Source organism: Gigantopelta aegis, chromosome 8 (assembly GCF_016097555.1).
Source record: "Gigantopelta aegis isolate Gae_Host chromosome 8, Gae_host_genome, whole genome shotgun sequence".
In the NCBI taxonomy this organism is placed as follows: domain Eukaryota; kingdom Metazoa; phylum Mollusca; class Gastropoda; order Neomphalida; family Peltospiridae; genus Gigantopelta; species Gigantopelta aegis.
Window position 1 is genome coordinate 28,954,965 of NC_054706.1, and position 26,380 is coordinate 28,981,344.

The 26,380-nt window shown below is 38.3% G+C and overlaps 1 protein-coding gene across 1 annotated transcript in view; it reads right to left on the reverse strand.

Moving 5' to 3' along the window:
• The window catches only part of LOC121378468, a 38,699-nt gene that overhangs the window by 11,200 nt on the left and 1,119 nt on the right, over positions 1-26,380 (reverse strand). The window contains exons 2-17 of the mRNA XM_041506645.1: positions 24,583-24,738; positions 23,445-23,552; positions 21,276-21,336; positions 20,541-20,592; positions 19,105-19,212; positions 17,228-17,276; positions 14,702-14,760; positions 14,059-14,094; positions 11,217-11,269; positions 9,886-9,946; positions 9,587-9,658; positions 9,314-9,370; positions 8,162-8,364; positions 3,846-3,891; positions 1,952-2,020; positions 1,413-1,472 (exon numbers count right to left, since the gene is read on the reverse strand). Coding sequence (XP_041362579.1) covers positions 1,413-1,472; positions 1,952-2,020; positions 3,846-3,891; positions 8,162-8,364; positions 9,314-9,370; positions 9,587-9,658; positions 9,886-9,946; positions 11,217-11,269; positions 14,059-14,094; positions 14,702-14,760; positions 17,228-17,276; positions 19,105-19,212; positions 20,541-20,592; positions 21,276-21,336; positions 23,445-23,552; positions 24,583-24,619 — 1,131 coding nt within the window. The 5' untranslated portion in view covers positions 24,620-24,738. The remainder of the gene's footprint in view (positions 1-1,412; positions 1,473-1,951; positions 2,021-3,845; positions 3,892-8,161; positions 8,365-9,313; positions 9,371-9,586; positions 9,659-9,885; positions 9,947-11,216; positions 11,270-14,058; positions 14,095-14,701; positions 14,761-17,227; positions 17,277-19,104; positions 19,213-20,540; positions 20,593-21,275; positions 21,337-23,444; positions 23,553-24,582; positions 24,739-26,380) is intronic.

The following is a 26,380-nucleotide window of genomic DNA, read 5'->3' on the forward strand; positions in this document are numbered from 1 at the left end:
AGAGAGAGAGAGAGAGAGAGAGAGAGAGAGAGAGAGAGAGAGAGAGAGAGAGAGAGAGAGAGAGAGAGAGAGAGAGAGAGAGAGAGAGAGAGACAGAGAGAGAGAGAGAGAGAGAGAGAGAGAGAGAGAGAGAGAGAGAGAGAGAGAGGAGAGACACATAGAGGAGAGACACAGAGAGAGAGAGAGAGAGAGAGAGAGAGAGAGAGAGAGAGAGAGAGAGAGACACAGAGAGAGAGAGAGAGAGAGAGAGAGAGAGAGAGAGAGAGAGAGAGACAGACAGACAGACAGACTTTAACATGCCCCTATACCACCTAGGTTTCAGGCATCTTTTCACAGAGCTCTTGTCTGAATACAGAGATAAACTATAATAACAAATCCTATAAAAATTATGTACAGATTAATGCCCAATTTTATTACACCAAAAATATCAATAAGGTTTGTTCCTTGGTCCATATATGAAACAAATGACAGTTTAATGAGAGTAAAGTCATTAGATGGAAATGAGATGCTAACATTACAATTAGTACTTTATACATGAAGTTTGTTTTGTTTAAGGACACCACTAGTGCACACAGATTTATTAATCATTGACTATTGGATTTCAAACATTTGGTCACTGTAAGATGTAGTCAGGGAAACTCTTTAAAAAATTTCCATTTGCAGCAAGAGATCTTTTAAAGTCACCACAGCCTTTGATATACCAATCATGGGGCACCGTTCGGGACAGGGAAAACAAAACAATCGGAGAATACTCCACTAAGGGGATCTAATACTTTGATCCAAGCATGTCAAACGAGCACTCTACCTACTGACCTACATGTACATGTAGATCCTGCCCCAGAATTTTACATGGCGATAAACTAATATTAGTCCAATAGGATCAAAGTCACAACCATTTGAGAGAACAGCTAATCCATCTTGGGTCCAAACAAGCAAGCTGAAGAAATTATTATGATAAGCACATCAAATTGGATGAACAAAGCTAAATTACAATATATCACCTTTAGCGTTATTTATTACAGTTACATCACACTTCATTGGAAAGGAAAATGTTTTATTTAACAACGCACTCAACAAATTTTATTGATTGTTATATGGCGTCAGACATATGGTTAAGGACCACACAGATATTGAGAGAGGAAACCTGCTGCCGCTACTTCATGGGCTACTCTTTTTGATTAGCAGCAAGGTATCTTTTATATGCACCATCTCATAGACAGGATAGCACATACCACGGCCTTTGATATATCAGTCATGGTGCTCTGGCTAGAGCAAGAAATAGCCCAATGGGCCCAGTGACGGGGATCTATCCCAAACCGATCGTGCATCAAGCGAGCCTTTTACCACTAGGCTACATCTCCCCCCGCCCCACTTCATTGGTTCCATTTTAACAGACTTTTATAATAATTTACCTTGCCAGTAGGTCTGTCAATTAAAACAATGCCTGTTTCAGATGTTTCCAATATTACTTGCTGGAAGAAAAAAAAATCACAATGGTCGTCATTAAAACATCTAAAGCTCCAAAACAAATTTGAGAGGAACAATGAATGAATATATATCTATATTTGACATTGTTATATTCTTTACTTCCAAATTATTTCCACGAAGACTAAAATGTTAATTGGAACATAAAATTTTGTACACTTAAATTTAAAATGTTTTTTTGACTTGGAATGCAGTTTGTTTTGTTTAACGACACCACTAGAGCACATTGATTTATTAATCATCGGCTATTGGATGTCAAACATATGGTCATTTTGACAGTCATAGAGATGAAACCTGCTACATTTTCACATTAGTAGCATGGGATCTTTTATATGCACCATGCCACAGACAGGAAAGTACATACACGGTACCACGGCCTTTGTTACACCAGTTGTGGTGCACTGGCTGGAATGACTATTACTGATGAATGCAGAGTGCTGAAATAGAATTACTGTTATTGCGTTACCTTTGGTTTCTTGTTAGTAGTGTTGATAACAGCCTCTACAGCGTCTTCTATGCGATCAACTCGGCCATCCTATGAAATATGACAAACAATTATTTGTAAAACTGTTCAACTTGTTACAGATTAATAACTGCAAGTTAATTCAAATACTGTAAACCGGATTAATATTCCGACATGTTTTCATTCTCACAAATACACACCTTAACGCATGTTCGAGATGTTTATAAATATCGTGAATGACCATTGCATGTGAAAATAATGTGTGCATATAAATTTTGCAACAAGGTTGGGCTCGAACAATGCGAAATTAATACACACACAATTATTTTTTTTCGGTTTAGAGTAATCACATATTAACCAAATGTTTCAAATGTGTAGAAATTAAACACAAAATATGTATATACCACCAATCAATGGTCCCGGGCTCACTCATGGACATGTACATGTAGGTACACGTGACTGCATACACACATGCAAACAGACTTGAACTAGAATGGTAAAGCCCATGATGGCTTGCAGGATGAATAATAGTGGTGTAACAAGACATCGAACTATCGATATGTTGCGAGAGTCAGTGCCTCGATAGCAATGCATTGATAGTTAATTCAACTTTCGATAACTATTGGAACTGTTTGTTCAACTATCGATAGTTTCGATAGTATGCATAGTGAAATATGGTCTACGACAAATGCATGATTTCAAAACCTAGTGACATTATTACAATAACTAAGTACAAACACAGACATACAAACACAAACATACACACGTACACTTACACAGATAAACTGAACACACATACATACCATGTCATACACATACATGTACATATGTACATACATACATACATACATACATACATACATACATACATACATATTGGAAGACTGAGGTTAATAGTTTTGTGAAATATCTATTCATATTACTGTTATCAAGTGATTTAAATACATGTGTATTCACAATAGTATTGCAATAGTACTATCACTAATGCAATATTATCACAATAGTAGTTTAAATATCGCAATACTATTGCAATAGCAAAACTGACCGCAGTAGTCATCCCTAATAAATAATGAAAAATAAAATTGTTTCTACAAATCTGCTTCCTTTTTTTTTTTTAAAGTTGATAGTGAACATTTATGCAACACCAGACAAGACTTCAACATTTTGTCATACATTCCATAACCCCACATCATTTTAGTTTAAAACTGTTTCAAACAACAGAGTTCTTTTCCATTTGTTAACAAATGTATAACTTGCTCTGGCATCACATTTATCAACACAGAGGACAGTTTAAAGAATATCAATTAATTAATATTACTTAAAAGCAATCTTATACACTATTCATATACATATTTATATACATTTCTGGAAATGTATCACAAAATATTCCCAACATATTGTAGAATTATGTCAGTAAAAACAGGGAACAAAGCAAATGTGGAAATGTGGCTTATATGAACTTCAGCACAACTTTAATCTTTCACCAAATGATGATGTGGTCGGATGCCTGGATGGTTAACAGAAATCGTCATTCTACTGATTTGTATTTTTTGTTACATGAGAGCCAAAACACAATGTTTGTGAAGACGAATATGTTTCTATTAACGTTTAATCTTCTTCTTCTTTTCGTTTGCTTGTTGACTACACGTCGAGGCCAGCAGTGACTATGAACGATACTGTTCTCTGTAGATCACTTCTTGTGCCATACAGCTTTTTCTGGAGAGTTGTTGTAGTTGTCCAGGTAGTCTCCCTCAGCTGCTGTAGGTACGTTTAATCTATATGTTAGGCTAACAGCTGTATTAACCCTGTTACATGACAAACTTGGATTAACTTGTTTACTTTGAAGAATTTGTTTATTTAACATGATATCCACATCTTTTAACTAATAAATACTCACTGCACCCAAAATTGCCTGTCCCAAGTACGTGACATTATAACTTGCTCTGAAAAGAAAAAGCAAGAAAAATATATCCAATAATTACATGTAGCTTATATGATCAACAAAACCAACAGATAATTAAAGTAGCATAATATCTAAATTCAGTTAAAAATGCATGTGATATACCAATAAATATTTGTTTTATTTGTCGTCTTGCTGAAAACAGTGGAGTAGCTTCTCTCAAATGGTAAAGTTTACTCTGTTTAGCAACACTACTAGAGAACAGTGATTTATTAATTATTGGCTATTGGATGTAAAAATGTAATTTTCACAAGAAAATGTTTTATATAACGGCGCACTCAACACATTTTATTTATGGTAATATGGCACCAGGGATATGGTCAAGGACCCTGCACAAAGATACTGAGAGAGAAAACCCGCTGGCGCCACTGCATGGGCTACCCTTTTTGATTAGCAGCAAGGGATCTTTTATATGCATCATCCCACAGACAGGATAGTGCATACCACAGCCTTTGTTACACCAGTTGTGGAGCCATGGTTAGAATGAGAAATAGCCCAATGGGTCCACCGACGGGGATCGATCCTAGACTGATCGCACATAAAATTTTGACAAAGTCTTAAAGAGGAAACCCACTACAGTTTTCTATTAGTAGCAAGGGATCTTTTATATACACCATCCTAAGATATGCACATACCACAGACTTTGATATACCAAACGTGGTGCACTGGTTGAATGAGAAATAGCCCAATGGGAACCCCCAGACCGACCATGCATCAGTCAAGTGCTTTACCACAGGGCTAAGTCTCGCTCATGCATCAGTCAAGTGCTTCACCACAGGGCTAAGTCTCGCTCATGCATCAGTCAAGTGCTTCACCACAGGGCTAAGTCTCGCTCATGCATCAGTCAAGTGCTTTACCACAGGGCTAAGTCTCGCTCATGCATCAGTCAAGTGCTTCACCACAGGGCTAAGTCTCGCTCATGCATCAGTCAAGTGCTTTACCACTGGGCTAAGTCTTGCCCACGCATCAGTCAAGTGCTTTACCACAGGGCTAAGTCTCGCTCACGCATCAGTCAAGTGCTTCACCACAGGGCTAAGTCTCGCTCATGCATCAGTCAAGTGCTTCACCACAGGGCTAAGTCTCGCTCGTGCATCAGTCAAGTGCTTCACCACAGGGCTAAGTCTCGCTCATGCATCAGTCAAGTGCTTCACCACAGGGCTAAGTCTCGCCCACGCATCAAACAAGTGCTTTACCACTGGGCTAAGTCTCGCCCACGCATCAAACAAGTGCTTTACCACAGGGCTAAGTCTCGCCCACGCATCAGTCAAGTGCTTTACCACTGGGCTAAGTCTCGTCCACGCATCAGTCAAGTGCTTTACCACTGGGCTAAGTCTCGTCCACGCATCAGTCAAGTGCTTTACCACAGGGCTAAGTCTCGCCCACGCATCAAACAAGTGCTTTACCACTGGGCTAAGTCTCGCCCACGCATCAAACAAGTGCTTTACCACAGGGCTAAGTCTCGCCCACGCATCAGTCAAGTGCTTTACCACTGGGCTAAGTCTCGTCCACGCATCAGTCAAGTGCTTTACCACTGGGCTAAGTCTCGTCCACGCATCAGTCAAGTGCTTTACCACAGGGCTAAGTCTCGCCCACGCATCAAACAAGTGCTTTACCACTGGGCTAAGTCTCGCCCACGCATCAAACAAGTGCTTTACCACAGGGCTAAGTCTCGCCCACGCATCAGTCAAGTGCTTTACCACTGGGCTAAGTCTCGCCCACGCATCAGTCAAGTGCTTTACCACTGGGCTAAGTCTCGTCCACGCATCAGTCAAGTATTTTACCGCAGGGCTAAGTCTCGCCCACGCATCAGTCAAGTGCTTTACCACTGGGCTAAGTCTCGCCCACGCATCAGTCAAGTGCTTTACCACAAGGCTAAGTCTCGCCCACGCATCAGTCAAGTGCTTTACCACAGGGCTAAGTCTCGCCCACGCATCAGTCAAGTGCTTTACCACAGGGCTAAGTCTCGCCCACGCATCAGTCAAGTGCTTTACCACAGGGCTAAGTCTCGCCCACGCATCAGTCAAGTGCTTTACCACTGGGCTAAGTCTCGCCCACGCATCAGTCAAGTGCTTTACCACAGGGCTAAGTCTCGCCCACGCATCAGTCAAGTGCTTTACCGCAGGGCTAAGTCTCGCCCACGCATCAAACAAGTGCTTTACCACTGGGCTAAGTCTCGCCCACGCATCAAACAAGTGCTTTACCACAGGGCTAAGTCTCGTCCACGCATCAGTCAAGTATTTTACCGCAGGGCTAAGTCTCGCCCACGCATCAGTCAAGTGCTTTACCACTGGGCTAAGTCTCGCCCACGCATCAGTCAAGTGCTTTACCACAGGGCTAAGTCTCGCCCACGCATCAGTGAAGTGCTTTACCGCAGGGCTAAGTCTCGCCCACGCATCAGTGAAGTGCTTTACCGCAGGGCTAAGTCTCGCCCACGCATCAGTCAAGTGCTTTACCACAGGGCTAAGTCTCGCCCACGCATCAGTCAAGTGCTTTACCACAGGGCTAAGTCTCGCCCACGCATCAGTCAAGTGCTTTACCGCAGGGCTAAGTCTCGCCCACGCATCAAACAAGTGCTTTACCACTGGGCTAAGTCTCGCCCACGCATCAAACAAGTGCTTTACCACAGGGCTAAGTCTCGCCCACGCATCAGTCAAGTATTTTACCGCAGGGCTAAGTCTCGCCCACGCATCAGTCAAGTGCTTTACCACAGGGCTAAGTCTCGCCCACGCATCAGTCAAGTGCTTTACCGCAGGGCTAAGTCTCGCCCACGCATCAGTCAAGTGCTTTACCGCAGGGCTAAGTCTCGCCCACGCATCAAACAAGTGCTTTACCACAGGGCTAAGTCTCGCCCACGCATCAGTCAAGTGCTTTACCACAGGGCTAAGTCTCGCTCATGCATCAGTCAAGTGCTTCACCACAGGGCTAAGTCTCGCCCACGCATCAGTCAAGTGCTTTACCACAGGGCTAAGTCTCGCCCACGCATCAGTCAAGTGCTTTACCACAGGGCTAAGTCTCGCCCACGCATCAGTCAAGTGCTTTACCACAGGGCTAAGTCTCGCCCACGCATCAGTCAAGTGCTTTACCACAGGGCTAAGTCTCGCCCACGCATCAGTCAAGTGCTTTACCACAGGGCTAAGTCTCGCCCACGCATCAGTCAAGTGCTTTACCACTGGGCTAAGTCTCGCCCACGCATCAGTCAAGTGCTTTACCACAGGGCTAAGTCTCGCCCACGCATCAGTCAAGTGCTTTACCACAGGGCTAAGTCTCGCCCACGCATCAGTCAAGTGCTTTACCACAGGGCTAAGTCTCGCCCACGCATCAAACAAGTGCTTTACCACTGGGCTAAGTCTCGCCCACGCATCAAACAAGTGCTTTACCACAGGGCTAAGTCTCGCCCACGCATCAAACAAGTGCTTTACCACTGGGCTAAGTCTCGTCCACGCATCAGTCAAGTGCTTTACCACAGGGCTAAGTCTCGCCCATGCATCAAACAAGTGCTTTACCACAGGGCTAAGTCTCGCCCACGCATCAAACAAGTGCTTTACCACTGGGCTAAGTCTCGCCCACGCATCAAACAAGTGCTTTACCACTGGGCTAAGTCTCGCCCACGCATCAAACAAGTGCTTTACCACTGGGCTAAGTCTCGCCCACGCATCAAACAAGTGCTTTACCACAGGGCTAAGTCTCGCTCATGCATCAGTCAAGTGCTTTACCGCAGGGCTAAGTCTCGCCCACGCATCAGTCAAGTGCTTTACCACTGGGCTAAGTCTCGCTCATGCATCAGTCAAGTGCTTTACCACTGGGCTAAGTCTCGCCCACGCATCAGTCAAGTGCTTTAACACTGGGCTAAGTCTCGCCCACGCATCAGTCAAGTGCTTTACCACTGGGCTAAGTCTCGCCCACGCATCAGTCAAGTGCTTTAACACTGGGCTAAGTCTCGCCCACGCATCAGTCAAGTGCTTTACCACTGGGCTAAGTCTCGCTCATGCATCAGTCAAGTGCTTTACCACTGGGCTAAGTCTCGCCCATGCATCAGTCAAGTGCTTTACCACTGGGCTAAGTCTCGCCCACGCATCAGTCAAGTGCTTTACCACTGGGCTAAGTCTCGCCTCGTATCTAAAATGTTTACACATTTTTCACTATTGATTTCAAATTGGTCTACTTTTAGACATATTAACAAAAGGAAAGTTAGAGCTCCAATGTGTATACTTCATTTGACATGTCACAATGTGTTTCTATGGAAACAACCACACCTTCCCTCTGGACCATGTACTGGAAGCTCCTCAGTGTCATCCTGGGGTAGCAATGCATGAGCGGGTTTCTTATTCGTTCCGTTCTTGTCTTGTGATTGGTCACCGATTCTTGCATTGTCTCTCACAACCTCCTCAGGGTCAAGGTCAATCATTCGTAACAACTTTGAAATTGGACGGTAAATGTTTCCTTGAGAGTCACAAGCCTGTAAAGAAAATTTTTAAATTTAAATGGTTGTCAAAATTAGAAGAAAACAAAACTCTTGTGTGTTTTTTGATTTGTTGACATATTGGTGACTTATACTGCAAATTTTAATTTTATAAAATGAAAATTTGCAGTGAACAACCCACCAGCACACACTGGGAAAATGAACATCCCAAAAAAACAAAAAAACAAACAAAAAAAACAATAAATAAGAAATAACGTTATGCCTATTCTAATTTCTACTGTTTGTTAAAACACTTATCTATTATGAAAAAGTAAAGTTTGTTTTATTTAACGACGTCACTAAAGCACACTGATTTTGTATCTTATCATCGGCTATTGGACATCAAACATATGGTCATTCTGACACTGTTTTTTTTTTATAGAGGAAACCCGCTGCTGTCGCCACATAGGCTACTCTTTTACGACAGGCAGCAAGGGATCTTTTATTTGCACTTCCCACAGGCAGGATAGCACAAACCATGGCCTTTGTTGAACCAGTTATGGATCACTGGTCGGTGCAAGTGGTTTACACCTGCCCATTGAGCCTTGCGGAGTACTCACTTGGGGTTTGGAGAGGGTATCTGGATTAAAAATCCCATGCCTCGACTGGGATCTGAACCCAGTACCTACCAGCCTGTAGACCGATGACCTAATGACGACGCCACCGAGGCCGGTATATCTAGTATGATGTACAAGTAAGAATAACTATTCAATGTGTGATACGCTGGTGACATTCTCAACTTCATATACACATATACACATGTATGTGAGGTTCCAAAAAAGACAAAATGAGAGAATGAACTGTTTCAGATTCTTATTCAAACATTCAAATTAAAAAATAAAATAATTCATGTCCTTAAAACCAAGATTTTGGTGTCTTTGTTACAGTACAGTCATGGGAGTCTTGATTTCAAAGATACAATAAACACAAGTAAATGAGTACTTACTTTAACAAAGCCTGCATACACTGGTAAACCTTTGTACTGATTAAACAAAAGTTGCACCTGAAAATAATACAAAATATCATCAGTAAACTATATATTTGACTACTGAAACATATTTTCAGACATTAAATGTCATCAAAATTCAGCATTTAGTCTCTTAAGCAAGTGGGCCATGCCAGGCATTTTACATCCGTGTAATAACTACATGTATGATTAAAGTCCACAATCAAGATGACCTATATAAAAGGTTATAACTTGGCACCAAATTTTTTTTACCTTTCCTTTTTTGCCGCCTTTGAGACCTTCCCCAAACATGTCATCTAAAATATCACCAGGACAGATTTTTTTCTGCGGAAAAACAAAACGAGACAAAAGCATTTAGAATGTGTTCATGACAACTTTGATATTTACATCAACTGTTAAATTAAACCAAATAAGATATATACAGAACTTCACAGATTTGAAACACCCACACACACCTTCCCATAATACTAATTCTCTAGCTAGTATGCATTAAACATGAAGCCCCCTGCTGGTTTCCCCATAATACTATTCAGTACTGGATCAAGCCTTACATCCTCTCCAGCTACACTGTCAGAATCCACCTCCACAACAAGCAAGTAGCCATCCACCTCCCTGAAAGACAAAACATATTTTTTAAATCTCAATCTCATAAAAACGTAGCTCAGTGGTAAAGCCCTAGCTTGATGCGCGGTCGGTTTTGGATCAATCCTTGTCAGTGGGCCCATTGGGCTATTTCTCGTTCTAGCCAGTGCACCACGACTGGTACATCAAAGGTCATGGTATGTGCTATCCTGTCTACGGGATGGTGCATATAAAAGATCCCTTGTTGCTAATCGAAAAGAGTAGCCCATGAAGTGGTGACAGTGGGTTTCCTCCCTCAATATCTGTGTGGTCCTTAACCATATGTTCGATGCCATATAACTGTAAATAAAATGTGTTGAGTGTGTCGTTAAATAAACCATTTTCTTTCTTCCTTCCTTTCCTTCATAAAACCGTAATCCTGGTTAATTGCTTTCTTACCCATGTAACTGGTCATTCGGTTATGTCAACATAGACATCTAAAGAGGTCAGAAACTGGTGGGGGAAGGGGGCAAAATTACTTTCCCAACTGTGAAGATTATGCACTGCCAAAGTTGTTGTTAGGTGCTGTAATATCACTGGCACCTCCAGTTGTTAGCATCTTCCGGCAACTATTGTCAATTATATTTTGATAAAGATTATGTAATGTTAGGCTCAGACTACTAATATCACGACAAAGTTGGCCAACTTTCTGCTCTCACAACTTCTACGACTGTCCATTTGTTAGTCTGAGTGCCCTTACAACCCTATTTTCGTCGTATATGACTTCTACAATCGATTAGTTGTTAATCTGATTGTATCCATCTTAAGTCAGGAGTGGGGGATATGACAACGCAACTGCCGAGTTGGTCAACTCTGTCGTGACAGTTGATAATCTAAGACTGGCATAATTGTAGAGCACAGGCTGCAAAGAGAAACAGGATCAATCCTCGATCACACATCGGTTGAGCATTTTACTCATTCTAAGTTGGCACTTGGGGAAATTACAATGCAACCACTGAGTTCGCCAACTTCACTGTGACAGTTTACAGTTTGCGCCTAGCATAACTGACCCTATAAGAAATCAGTTGTTAATTAGTATATTGTTTGCGTCATTTGGAATGAGCATAACCAGGCTGTGAAAAGAATGACTGTTTGAAGACTTTTAGTGACATGTTATTTATATACGTAAATTAACTACATGTACATGTAACTGCACATCTCTTTAAATTAAACAATATTACTTGTAAATTAGAAATTAAAGAAAATCCAACTTCCCAAAGACCAAACTTAAATCTTCAGTTTTTATTAATCCAATACTCACTGAAAGTGGATCCCCAGAACATCACAAGGAACAAATTCATATTCTTTGTAGATCTAAAATGACAAACATTTAATGCATTTAAAAAAAATAGTTACAAGACTAGTATAATTTTTTTTTTTAAACTGTAGATACATGTATTATTCAACTACAAAATTTAATGGACATGTAAAAAGCTAAAAGCAAGTAAAGCCATCTGAGTTCTGTGCTCTAGGATAGTGATAACACCAATAGATTTTATTTTCTGGTAAACCGTGGTGATTCAAAACTTGTCACCGACAACAATATAGCTCTCTCTCTCCCATCATTATTTTCATCTTGATGTGCCCAACTCTTTGGAGCTGTCTGCCCTGTAGTGATAACTTTATCCCAAAAATGAAAAGTACTTCAGACAAAAACATCTGAAAACATTTCTGTATGCTGGGTCTTGAAAAGTAAAGAACAATTACCAATTAGTGAAGTTTTGAGTGGGACTAAAATACAGGAACCAAATACACAAAACATTGTAACTATTTGAGAAAGAATTTTATTTACGGTTATATGGCGTCAGACATATGGCATCAGACATACATGTATGCTTAAGGACAACACAGATATTAAACCCACTGTCGCCACTTCATAGGCTACTCTTTTTGATTAGCATCAAGGGATCTTTTATATGCACCATCCTACAGACTTTGATATACCAGTCGTGGTTTTTTCAGAAATAAAAAAATTTAACTGAAAAGCACTAATTTAACTGTTTGGAATTTATTCTCTCACAAGTTTGTCTTCTCTTTTTATTTAAATACTACTCGATGCAGAGTATTAATCTACCAACGTCAAGCTTAGATTACCCAGAGGCAATTAATTGCATTCCACAGTCACAATTTCTTAACTGATGCACAGTGGAGATGTCAGACTGAATGGGTATTAGTATGTCATTGTTGTTTAAACTAAAAAAAATGAATAGAATTTACAGTGGCCTCTAGGACAGGTTTGCCTGCATTATTTTATACTTTCGATATCTTTGTTTGTATGTTGAATTTATTCGTTATGAGAAAGTCTGCGTAAAACTACATTTGTAGTTAATCATGTCACGGTCTGCTGCTCCCAACAGATTTTTTTGTTTCAGAACAGAATAGAACAAAACAGAACTTTATTACACTCACAACTCAGGCCATTCCACAACGGTGTTAGATGAACATACATAATAAATTGAATAAAAATGACAAGATGGTTCCAGTTAATGTATTTTCCAGTGAAGCATTAGCCAACCTCCCTAAAAACTTCGCCTGACACATGCCTGACAATAGAATTAAAGTTATACGCTTCAAGTCAGTACTTTTAGTGCCAGACACGGGTGTTGTCGGAGTCTCACTGCCTAGCTGTCACATGATTTTGTGGCATCAGTATCGCTTTGAATTCTCACACACTTAACACTAATTATTATCTATGAATAGGTATTCCTCAAGTTCTTCATCATTCATCCCTGATTGACCAGCCTCGGTGGCGTCGTGGTTAGCCATTGGTCTACAGGCTGGTAGGTACTGGGTTCAGATCCCAGTCGAGGCATGGGATTTTTAATCCAGATACTGACTCCAAACCCTGAGTGAGTGCTCCGCAAGGCTCAATGGGTAGGTGTAAATCACTTGCACCGACCAGTGAGGCCATGGTTTGTGCTATCCTGCCTGTGGGAAATGCAAATAAAAGATCCCTTGCTGCCTGTCATAAAAGAGTAGCCTATGTGGCAACAGCGGGTTTCCTCTAAAAAACAGTGTCAGAATGACCATATGTTTGCTGTCCAATAGCCGATGATAAGATAAAAAAATCAATGTGCTCTAGTGGCATAGTTAAATAAAACAAACTTTACTTTTTTTTCATCCCTGATTGTGTACAATGCAAGTGATCGCTATTTGTAAAAGGTGACATAGATTTCGCCTTACGGTGACTGGCACAGCGAAGTCAAGCTGTGAACCCTGTAAATGTAATGTTACAATGTTTTGTGAATTTGAGTTCAGAATTCTGGAAAAAAAGAACTGGGCAAAAATGAACATATCGAATCTGTTCTCCAGTCCCTAGATACATACCTGTGTACCTGTACCCATCTGGCTTCCTATGTTTTCTGCTATAAACAAAGCTGGTCTGTCCCATGGCACAAACTAATGATCGCTGGTTATAGAAATGCATGGTGGTGCTTGCAAGTATCTCTGAACAATGTCACAAGCAATCACCAAACTCCCTCCAAAAGTTGATTGACTACACGCCCACAGCCCATGTGATAGAGCATGGCAGGAGTTTGTGTGACACAAACGTCCACAACAGAAAAGCACCTGTCATGGTGGGAAACAAGGACTGGGATGTGGAGTGGTAAGGAAAAATTAGGTCAAACCATAGGTGGTGCTGGAGAAAAAAGGAAGAAAGGAAGGCATGGGACTGTGGAACAAAAGAAAGAAGAAGAAATAAAATAAAGTAAAGTAGAGACTACCATCTACTAAAGTTCAGTGTAATAGTTTGAACTTTTATTCAATAACTAAGCAATATGCAGACTCTACAATGTGATAAAGACTATAAAATGTAATACAAGAATCTGTGGAATGAAATATTTTAGCTTGCCATAACCCAATTTAGTGAATAAAGAAATAATCTGTGCGGTACCATTCAGGATTAATCCACTTGTTTATATCATTAAGATTTGGGTTTTTTCTAATTTAATAAATTTAATTTTTTTTAAACATGCACTGAGGTGAACATTCATCTATGCATCTATAAACCAAGTTTCATTCACCTGAATGTAAAAATCAGTGTCTTCTTACTGCAACAGTGTAACTATATGCAAAATTAATAAAATGTTATTCATATTTACCGGCAATGTCCATGTGATGTCTAGGAAACTGGCATTCTGAAAAAGTTAAATGTACATTAAATAAGTAGCTTTTGTGCCTAAAAAGATGCACACACTCCAAAAACGGAATCAGCTAAAAGTGCTTCTCCCCTAAAGAAAAATGTGAAGTACATGTAGATAGGAGAGTTTACTGTCATTGTCATTGTTAAAGGAACATTTGGGTCAAATATGAGCCGTGTTGGGAAGATGCACACACATACTCAGTCTGACAATTTAACAAATGAAAACTGTTTAATTTTAGAATTAATAAAAAAAACCCCATGATTATTCCTGTTTTGTTTCAATTTTGTTGGCTCTGGTACTCAAACATGGAAGTGAAGTGACATCACCTCATGTAAACTACTCCTGTAATGCTTATATGCCCAGAGTAAATGCACACAGTCATTTAAGGCAAGGCATTTCACTTTGATCAGCTAATCAAAAAAAAAGAAAAACAATAGCCCATGGATCACATTATTTGGTTGATCCTTAATCATGTTTCATGCCATATAACTATAAATAACATTTGTTGAGTGTACTATTAAGTAAACCATTTTTGTTTCTTTTTTAAAACACACTAAACAAATAAAGATAAAAACCCACAAAGTAAGGTACACAGTCTTACCTTTAGAACCAGCTTGAATGTAATGCCATTTATTTCTCTCACCAAAGACAACAGTATTTCTGAAAAACAAACATTTTATGTCAGTCAATATCTGATCACATTTTAAGCATACATGTGTACATGTAAACCATTGTGGTACCACCTCCCCCCCCCCCCAAAAAAAAAAACCAACACACAACCCCAAACAACCCCACAGTTCCATGATTACTAATTAACAATCTAGCACACCAATTTAGTGAACAGTGAGTAGAGATATGGTAAAAGTGAAAACTTAAATTGGGCTGAATTTACAAAGCCTGTTTATCATTATGTACATTTACAATGCTTAAACACCTGCATTTAAGAAAAACAGGCTTCGTAAAAATTCGGCCCATTTTTTAAAAATTGATAATGCAGCATTTGGTTTAACCATCTGATTGGCTACATGTATTACTACTATTAGATGTCTCACATATATAGAATAATACATGTGTTCTTGTGTAAGACGTACCGTTTACATTACTATGAGTGCTTTTGCTCGTGATGTACGATTCAAAACAGTTGTAATATAAATGGTCTCACACAGGAATATTTAAAGATTGTCTGTTATTTCTTTTACGTTCATCAGGGTACGAAAAAAAAATCATCCACAAACTGTGTGAATCGGCAAAGATGAACGTAAAAAAACTAAACCCACACAATACTTATAATTAAATTTAAAACATATTTACTAATAATAACATTAAAAGTTCATATTTTATTCTGAATTATATTTTTGGTTAAACAATAACACTCAGTAAGACAAATTACCAATATAAAATGATGTCATCAGGTATGACATTCCCTGACGACACAATTTTTACAATGGGATGACGTTGTAATTGTAATGAATGTAATAGAAATTTAATTACTTATTACACCACACACCGATGAACACAAATCGGACAAAATGACTTCCAACATAACTAAATGAGACATGAAACTGCACAGACCCAGACCTTGCTTTTTAAGGTGCGCGAGTGCGATCGCACTCGTAATTTCAATTTGACGAGTGTGAAAAACAGCACACGTTACACTCAACAAACGGCACATGTAAAATAGATGGGTATATTTATTTCCACTGTTTACAAAGATCAACAGTTTTCATAGCTCATTTAGCCGATAGGAAGGTCCTTTTATTAAAACAATAAAAATTTAAAACATGGCAGTAGCTTCCATGCAGTCGTTAAACTGGTATTTCTCTTTGTTGAACAAATCCGGAAATACTGATTATATAGACAATTTTGTAGACGTACCAGTCAAAATCCAATCTGAGCTACATTGCCTATTTTATTTATTTTGGCGAGTGATTTTTCACTCGTCTTAGCATATTGAGGTGTGCGATTTTCCACTCGCCTGTAATTTTCAAAAACCAAGGACTGCAGACCTACACGTAAGACATGGGAAGATGACGTCTAACCAAGATGACATCATTTAGCAAACTGAAATGAAGTGGTTGTCACTTGATTTAGCTATTTATCAATGAAACTTTGCATTCCTATGCCACTCTAAGTTTATACAAACAATTTACGGGTGTAGAAAGGTGCCAAAAAGTGTGTGTGTGTGTGGGGGGGGGGGGGGGGGGGCACACACATATATAAATATATAAAAACCATCACTGCTGCTACAAAGTGTGGGGGCACATGGTCCCCTGTCCCCCCCCCTCCCCCACACCCACCCACCCACCCTCTTCCTACACCTGTGCAAGTAATACTACAAATGTATTCAAGGCTAAACAAAAGTATTAAAATATATGTATTATATTAAATTGTGCAAATAATATTAATTACAAGAATTAACAAGTATTTTTCCTGTTATAAACATATGAGTAAAAAAAAAAAGTGCAAACTTTTTTGCATGACGATTTACAGTCAAACTGTGTGACACAATCGATCAGCTGATCAAACGTCATGACCTCTCAAAAGATGTATTTCACATTGTTAGAGATGGAAAATATCACATGGGTACATGTATTTTCGCCACCATGGTGTAATAAATAATTTTATTACACACCAGTGTAAGATATTGCTCATGTCATAACAATCACTCAATATCTAACTAGTGTAATATTGGCGTGACGTGAACGTGATGTAGATCACTTTCTGACCCAATTCATAGAAGGTCCCGACATCTGCTTACTTCTGCATTGCAGATTGTTTGCAGTTGGTTTGTAATAAATAAAAGACTAAACAAGCTTGCCTGTCATACCATTTGTATGAAATGAGTGAACAGGTTTGGTATCTGAAGAGCGTTTAGTATTCTATATATCTTTAGTAACTGCAACTCATGTTCTAAACTACATGTACATGTATGAGAAGAAAAATGCTAAACGGTTTGGCCTATGCAAATACATGTATGCATACTTTAGATATAGAAAGGAGAAAATATACGCATGCTATGTGTGTAAGTACATGTCATTGTTTTCTTGGGATTACATTTTAACTGTTTTAATACAGCATATATGGTGAAATTATTAATTTTGAGAATGAATAACCAATTATGACTTACCACAGAGAATGTCATTGCCAATGATGGATCTCCTTGGATCATACCACATCTGCAACAAAAAGGAAGGAAATGTTTTATTTAACGACGCACTCAACACATTTTATTTACGGTTATATGATGTCGGACATATGGTTAAGGACCACATAGGTATTAAGAGAGGAAACCCGCTGTCGCCACTTCATGGGCTACTCTTTTCGATTAGCAGCAAGGGATCTTTTATACGCACCATCCCACAGACAGGATAGTACATACCATGGCCTTTGTTACACCAGTTGTGGAGCACTGGCTGGAACAAGAAATAGCTCAATGAGTCCACTGACGGGGATCGATCCCAGACCGATCGCGCATCAAGTGAACGCTTTACCACTGGGCTAAGTCCCGCCCCCTACAACAAAAAGGTAGTAGAGCTATACGTGTATGTAGACTAGTTATACTGTAAACTGTTTGTAAACACATACATTTTGCATCATTTTCACCTACCAGTAATCTCATGTCGCAAAATTTATATGATACATTTATTTTCATTGCAGATAAGCATTGTAGATACCAATAAACCTGAATTGGCTGCAACATTTACAAGTTATGAACATGTGCTAAGCTGTGAATTACACGCATAATGACAAAAATAGATATCGCAATATTAATTAATCAGATTCACAAGTGGGCTTGTTTACAATAAAGGGCACCATTCACTTCCACATGGGTCCAAAAACGCCAAATACATACCAACATATCACAACAGGAAGGAAAGAAATGTTTTATTTAATGACACACTCAACACATTTTTATTTATGGTTATATGACGTCGGACATATGGTTAAGGACCAAACAGATATTGAGAGAGGAAACCTACTGTTGCCACTTCATGGGCTACTGTTTTCGATTAGCAGCAAGGAATCTTTTATATGCACCATCCCACAGACAGGATAGTACATACCACAGCCTTTGTTACACCACTTGTGGAGCACTGGCTGGAACGAGAAATAGCCCAATGGGTCCACCAACGGAGATCGATCCCAGACCGACTGCGCATCAAGCGAACGCTTTACCACTGGGCTACGTCCCGCCCCTACATATCACAACAATCATATCCCAGTGGATTCAATGGAGATTTCTGTGTCTGTTGGCATTGCAATGATAATATCATTGAAAGAACGTATTTTTATTGATTTAACATTTAATTAACTGAGATATTAGTCGCTAGTGAATATAATACAACTTTCACTATAAAAGAGTGTAATGGCCAAGGTGCGATGGGTTCTGTCCTTGGTCAAGTCACTGATCATACCAGAGATGGGAGATTTTTGAACATAATGGATGTGGACATGTAAAAAGCGATTGGACTTTGGACTATGATACGATGGATTGTAGAATCAATCTTCCTCAGTGGACCCATTATTCCACCCCACCCCCCTCCTACCATCCCAACCAGCGTCCCATGATTGGTATATGTACATCAAAGGCCATGGTATGTACTATGTGGTGTCGAACATTTGGTTATTTTGACTTTTGGTCAATAAAAAGAAAGAGAGGAAACCTGTCACCATCACACAGGCGACTGCTACCAATAAAGCCGAAAGGGATCTGTAAGTTTTATCTGCACTTTCCCACAACTGGTACATCAAAGGCTGTGGTATGTACTGTCCATTTCCATGGGAATGTGCATATATATATACAACTAAAAGATCTCTTCTGGTTTTTTGGTAGCAGTAACCTACATGTACATGTATATGGTGCAAACAGGTTTCCTCTCTTTTTTTTCTATCAACCAAATGTAAATATGACCATATGTTAGATACCTAATAACCTTACTTTAAAATACACTAAAGTGTTGTTAAACAAACATTCCTTTCTTTTCTATAGACTGTAATTCATACCTTCATCAGCTGGACGTCACTTGTAATCGTCTGGATGAGATAATCGAGAGTTCTCTTCACAAGTGAGGCGCGGATAAACAGCCTGCCCTTCCCTTCTATGGTTAATGTCTGAAATATATACAGTATATGGCAAAACCATGATGAAACATCATTTGTGTAACACAGACTTTTGTGATTAGTTGTATAGTTTGCCCATTGCTCGAGTAAATTTAGTTTTGCATAACACATTTATGTCCAAATGAAATACATTATAGTCCCCTATATTTTCAATTATTAGAGGCCTGGGGCCTAATTCACAACGGTCTTTTAGGCTCTACTAGACAACAAAGCATCCTCTTTGCAAGTCTTTGAGCATTGCACTGCGAGATCACAAAATTGCGAGTTTAGTGAATTAGGTCCCTGGTGATATCTGATAAAAATGCGAGTTAACATAATTTAAGGATCACATGCTGGGGTGGGGAAAAGCCCTTTTTTCCCAGTCTGGGATCGATTCTCAATCTCTGAGACCGAAATTATTTTTTAAACATGTGTTTGCCAGTCTCACTTTTGTCATTCTTGTCAATCCAAAGCACCTGTCCATTTCTATTATTCGAATAAATTCCTATCCATCAATTGGACCGTCCTGCCAGACATCGGTATCTTGAGCATGATTTAAAATAATTAAATAAATAAACAGTGATCAATATGGCTGGTGTTTTAGATGTATGTGATTTTAAAGTCTGCCATAAGTATTTATTGCCGGTCACTGAAGTTGGACCTACAGCAATATCAATCAACTGCTACTAGGCTAGATATTTGTCACAGTCGCTGAGCAGGTCATGAGATTAAACGGACATTAACAATAACACCATTCTTGGTGAGAAAGGTATCAAGGTATTACACTCCAATTAAAACAAAGGACCCAGACTTTGCAACTGGTTACAATGATTGTCCTGTCAACACCTGTGTACGGAGCCCTGTCAAGTTGTTTGTCCGAGTCAAGAAGCATTTGTGAAATACAAACTGCTTGAAATAACATAAAAAATGTACTGAAATAATCTATAAATGTAATTATTGTCGACTGTTCAATGTAGTCTATCCAGTAATTATAAAGGACTTTATTTGTTACAAATGGGAATGAGCAGAATAGCTACACCGGTTATCTCTAAAGCCATTATAGGTAAAAAAATTATCCAATTAGCAACAACGTTATTAATTGCTTTGTCTAAACATATATTTGGTAGAATATTGTGCACACTATTGCTACAAATCTTTTGGAATACTCTGGGGTTTAATTTTCCATCGACGGGTTAACCATAATTCATTGTTTAAAGAAATGAAAAGATCACTGAAATTTGCATTTCACATCAATGATTTAAGTTTGTAAGAGTGTTATGTGTTTTAAACCTTACATATCTGAACGAATGAAAATTTGGGACCTAAAATAAAAATCTTACCTTTTGGCAATTTTTGGTATAATCGATCACATGCTCCAAATTTGGGTTTGTGCTGCAGAACAGAATTAAACAGGCATAGAATATTCTCATCACATATAAATGTACATGTATACATTGTATGTCTTAATGAGAATTAATCAAAATACAATAAAATGTACATGTACATGTACATGTAGGTAGGTACTGAGAAATTTAAAAACAAAATTTTACTCTTTTAAAAAAACCTATTCATTATTCTGTAAAGGGACGGCAGGTACAGATACCTCAAATGTATAGTGCCCCAAGGTTCTGTAATAACACTCTTGTCCAATGGTCCTTACATCTGTTTGTCTGGTGCACCAATAATGAACTGATCTCTGATACAACCTGCGTTTTTCGACATTTTGGTAAAGTAAAGTTCAAGACCGTACCCAATTGGCAAACACTGGGGCTGTTCGGAAGACCGATTGCTAGGCTGGTTTATTCTATATCAGCACACTTGGTATGCTCGTTATTTCGAATCCATAAGTTTAAAGAACAAGGCAGGAAGGAAACCAATTTACAATTATTGACGTGTTCACAACATTTGTGCCTTCCAAAATACGATCCGACACCAAATACAAGAAATTACAATTTTCTTTCTAAAAATCAGAATTTCGAACAAGACAAACATAATAGTGAATCTTTGCTTTAAATTCGTAATGATTCCAACAAATTCGTAATAGCTGGCATCTCTGTAAATATCAAAGTCCATACCAACGTGTGATTTTGCTGATCAGAGACCAGTAGTCTGTCCTTGAAAACCATGAGCTGTTATCTGAAAACAAAATAACATGGGATGCTAATCACAACTCAAAAAACATTACAATGTAAATTGCATGTCTTATTTAACTCAACAGCAAATATTACAGAACAGTAATGTATTGTTATTTCTGGATATAACATGATGAAAATGTTGCTGAAAAAAATCTTTCATTGCATTGCATGGTTTTACCGACATAAAATACTAATCAATTTAAACTACAGTTTTATAATTTTATATTTCATCATAAGCCGGCAAGTTGGATACATTTCCAAACAATGAGTTGTAAGATAAATGGTATCAAATGGTCAACAACATAGTATTCTACATGTACATGTATTTCTTACATATCCTCAAAAAAAACCCCACCCATGTTTAATATAAATTTAAACATCTTTTCCAACTAAAACATATTTATGACACTTACGCGGCTGTTAACTTATCCACAACAAGGCAATCAGGTTTAGGTTAAATTACACGTCACAGAGCAATCGATTCTGGTTGTCCTTGTCAATCTAATTAAAATTAGCTCCACTGGTTAATAACTATTACCTGTGGATCTAACAGCACCCCATTGGAGCTCATGTCCAGTTGACCTTTAATTCGAACAATCAAAACCTTACTTGCAAAATCATGCCAGTGATTTGAAAAGAATTTGAAAACATTTGGGATTATGCCGAGGGTATACAAAATGATTCGGGTAAATTACAAAGTATGCCGGAATATAATTTTAATATAAAATTTGTTTCAAGACGAAAAAACCCCAACGTGATGGTATAGCCATAAATTCTGTTTATATTAGTATATAATCCAGAGTTTATTACTGCACTTTTCCCCCTATTTTTTAATGTTGAAATAGACCAACAAGTTCGCCTATTGCATAAATTGTCTCGCCCGATACTTTTGGAATTTGTATGCTCCCGAATAACGTTATAAAAGGCGAAGTGTAATTGGTCGATTTTTAAATTGTTATTTATAGATGAAATGTCACCTGGACATGGAAGCCCACGCAATGCTGTTAGATTTACTGGTGAGACCAGTAGAGCTAATTTTAATCAGATTGTCGTACTTGTATTACTGGATTGTATGGTTGTCATGACCGGGTCATCACCATGAAGCAACCACTCAAAAGTTTCAAAACTGATCTCCAACCAGGGTTTTATCAGCTATGTTTCTAGACTCCAATAATTGGCACCATTACCCAAACGCTATGTCATTTTTTATTCCCAGTTTTGGAAAAAAACATTCCCAATCTGAATGAAAATAATTCCCGTTTTGTGTTATTATATAAAGATATATTATGAAAACAATACATAACACTTGACAAACACCCCCCCCCCCCCCACCCCATTATGTTTTATAATGCAAAATACAGGGCTTCTAGATTATGGTAGCCCCACTTCCGTGGCAAGTGATTTTCCATGTTGGGCTAGTAAATACCTACTACAAATGTATTACCATGCCCGACGGCTAGTGAAAAATGAAGTTGTCAAATGATGCATTTAAATCTATTTCGTAAATATGAATATCTTGTCCCCACTCCTACCTCACGAATCTTAGTGTTTTTAAGTTCTATCTCCCTCTTTAGGTGACATATCTGATTATTACTATTAGTAAAATTGAGTAGTAGGGCTAGTGGATTTTTAATCAGGGCTATAGTAAATTAAAAAAATTTACTGATCACATTCATGGCTAGTGGATTTTATAAACATTCAAGAAGCCCTGCAAAATAGATATATTAATTTGAATAAATACAAGTACATGTATAGTATTACTTTTTTAAACATTCTATCTTTAAGTTAGCTTTATGAGATGTTTTTCAAATGAAACTGAAAATTCCCAAGTTTTTGTAAAACAACTGAAAATTTCCAAGTTGTTTGTAAAACAACGCTAAAATTCCCAAAGTCAAAGCCATACAGGTAGGTGTCAAGTAAAATTTGAAAAATATATGTTGAAAATGATATTGATCTACAAATTAGGGTCATTTCCTACATGGATCATCCATCAAATGTCTAATAAAACCAATTTGAAAGTCTTGACTGATTTATACATTTTTCTATCAGTACATGTAGCTTTATTTGTCATACACTAAGTTATTTAAATGCTAGTTACTGTTAACATACTTGTAAGTCCACATCGGAGAATATCTTCTATTGTTTTACACAGAGGAATCAGCTTGGGGTTCCTGTCCAAAATCACTGTCTTTTCCTGATGGAGATCAAGCAAAGCACCTGTCAAAAAAATGGCCACATATAACCATATGGTAAATAACTCTATATATAACGTACATAACATGACACTTTTATGTTTTTAAACGAAACAAGTAGTAATCTTAAATGCATGTCACAGGGGGTGGGAGTGGGGGTAGGGATGCGAAGTGCCCCTCTACTGCTGGAGTAAAACCTGTGAAGTTATTTGGGCAAAATGTGCTAACCTGAGATATTTTTACAAAATTTTCATCATTATACCCTCAAACTGACATGTAGTTATAATCCATGTAAAAATTAGTAGTGATTCATTTACAAACCTATATAGCTGTTTGGTAATAAATGCTAATATTAATGTTTCGTATAATTTAGCCAAAAGCTAGCCTGCCACCCTACGCAAATGGGAGCCTGTATGCCTATGGCAGTGATAAATGTATATATGCAATATCAATTACATGTAAATCACTACTACTAGTAACAAGTATGTCATCATTCCTTTCCTACCTCAGCTCCAGTGTGACTGATATTATAGTGATAAATATATATATATATTATATGTATATTATTATACACGTATGGCTGTGTAACTCCAGTAGGTCTACTAATGATATGCTGCATGTACATATTATATGTATATGTAATTATAGGGATCACAAAAAAAGAAAAGATAAAAAAAGATAAAAAACTAAACAAGTTTACAAAAGATAACTTTATTAGAGTGAAGGAAGGAAATGTTTTACTAAACGATGCACTCAACACATTTTATTTATGGTTATATGGCGTCAGACATATGGTTAAGGACCACACAGATATTGAGAGAGGAACCCGCTGTCGCCACTTCATGGGCTACTCTTTTCGATTAGCAGCAAGGGATCTTTTATATGCACTATCCCACAGACAGGATAGTACATACCACAGCCTTTGTTATACCAGTTGTAGAGCACTGGCTGGAACAAGAAATTTATTACAGTGAAGGTATTAATAATTAATAGTAATTCCAACAAAATGTTACCCGATAATGGACAGGACATACAAACCATATGAAAACACAAACCTTTGAGAATTTTCAGCAGTGGATGGGTAACAGACATGCTTTAACCGTGTCTTTGCTGCTTGTAATTCATCTGTGTTGAACACTTTTACAAACAGTGTAAAGTATGATGCTGTCACTGCAGGGCCGTCATCTACACATTCATTGGAAGTATAAGAACTGCAAAGAAATGAAGGAAATGTTTTATTTAATGACGCACTCAACTCAATGCAAAGAAATGAAATCTATCTATCTACAGTGAAACCTGCCTAAACTGGACACTGAACGGAGTTGCAAGCATAACGTAGTTAGGCACGTTGACGATACCTTTTGTCAAATATATTGTACCGTCATACAATTTCGATCGACATATGTTTTTGATATTTTGTTTGTAACAGCATGTATCGCGAGATTATGCGAGATATTACGTCACTATCAGCCTGAACATAAACAACGAAATGTCTTTTTCCTCACAATATTAAAAATGCTTCAAGTCAAGCTTATGTTTTAATTATAATACCATAAATAGTGTGCATGTTATCAGTTTTTCGTAATGCAATATTTTGGTACTAATGAAATGCCTTACATAGCGAAATCCAGGTATCACAAATCCCTGCAAAATTATCATCTGCAACACTGACATCTGACCTGCCAAAGTTAGACGATATACAGAGTATGACAAATATTTTGAAAAGTCACTAGCCACAGGGCTAGTGGGTTTGTGAAAACCACTAGCCCACCAAGATAAAGCACTAGCCCAAATTCTTGATCAATTATAACAGGATTTTTATCTAATTTTTGTAAGATTACACATTTACGAGTATAACAGTAAAATGAAACAAACACTTAAATTATGTTGTAACTTTCAGTTTTGTCGTGTTGTACGTTTGGTCTTTTGTCCAATGTGATCCATCGTTATTGTCCCGTTTTCGCTTTTGCCCACTCCCTGGGTTGGTATCTAAAACCACGATCAAAATAATTAAATTTAAATGAGGGTACGACAGTGTGACACACGGTAATAGATGGTTGAGTGTATTTGGTAGTGGGTTATGCTTTTAGGGCCTACTATTCATGTCGCCAGGAACGGTACTGCCAATTGCTCAAATACAGGGCATTATCCCATGTCAGACCGATATCAAAAGAATAGAACGGCGACATCTAATCCGTTGTTAATTGATGAACAAAAAAGGTATTATCTTGTATCGGCAGCTGTGAGACATTATCCAAACGTAATAGCCCAAGCCGAGTCATTGCATGTGCGGTTACCATTAAAGTAAATTGTTTTCCTGGTTGCTGATAACCATATGTAAGCGAAGTGTTAAATTAGAAAACAATAGGTAAATAAAACAAACACTGAAATTCAAAGCATGACTGGGGTTTGATTGAGATTAACCTGTCGTCGCGATTGGTCATTTCCAAGTTAGCCTAAAACATAATTATGTGCGAGATTAACTACCACGTGACGTGTCCAACCAATCAAAACACGCATGTCATTAGACTTGATTTCCTGTGCCAGAAACTTGAAAGGGAAAAGTAAACAATGCATGCTGTAACCGTAACGATGTAGAGATAGCATGTTACTGCAGTTTGCAGACCTATTTCAAGTGGATTATTATTATATACTGATGATGTTGTTGATATTATTCTATGACAAACGTCACAATCAAATTTATTAAACGAAATTTCAGCCGAGAGAAAAAAAAAACGAAAAAAAACACGATCGAGCGATAAGGAGAGGGGGTGAGAAAGGTTTTGCGTTTCTCACTAGCCCGAACTTAAAAACCACTAACCACGGGCGTCGGGCTAGCGGATTTGTCGAACT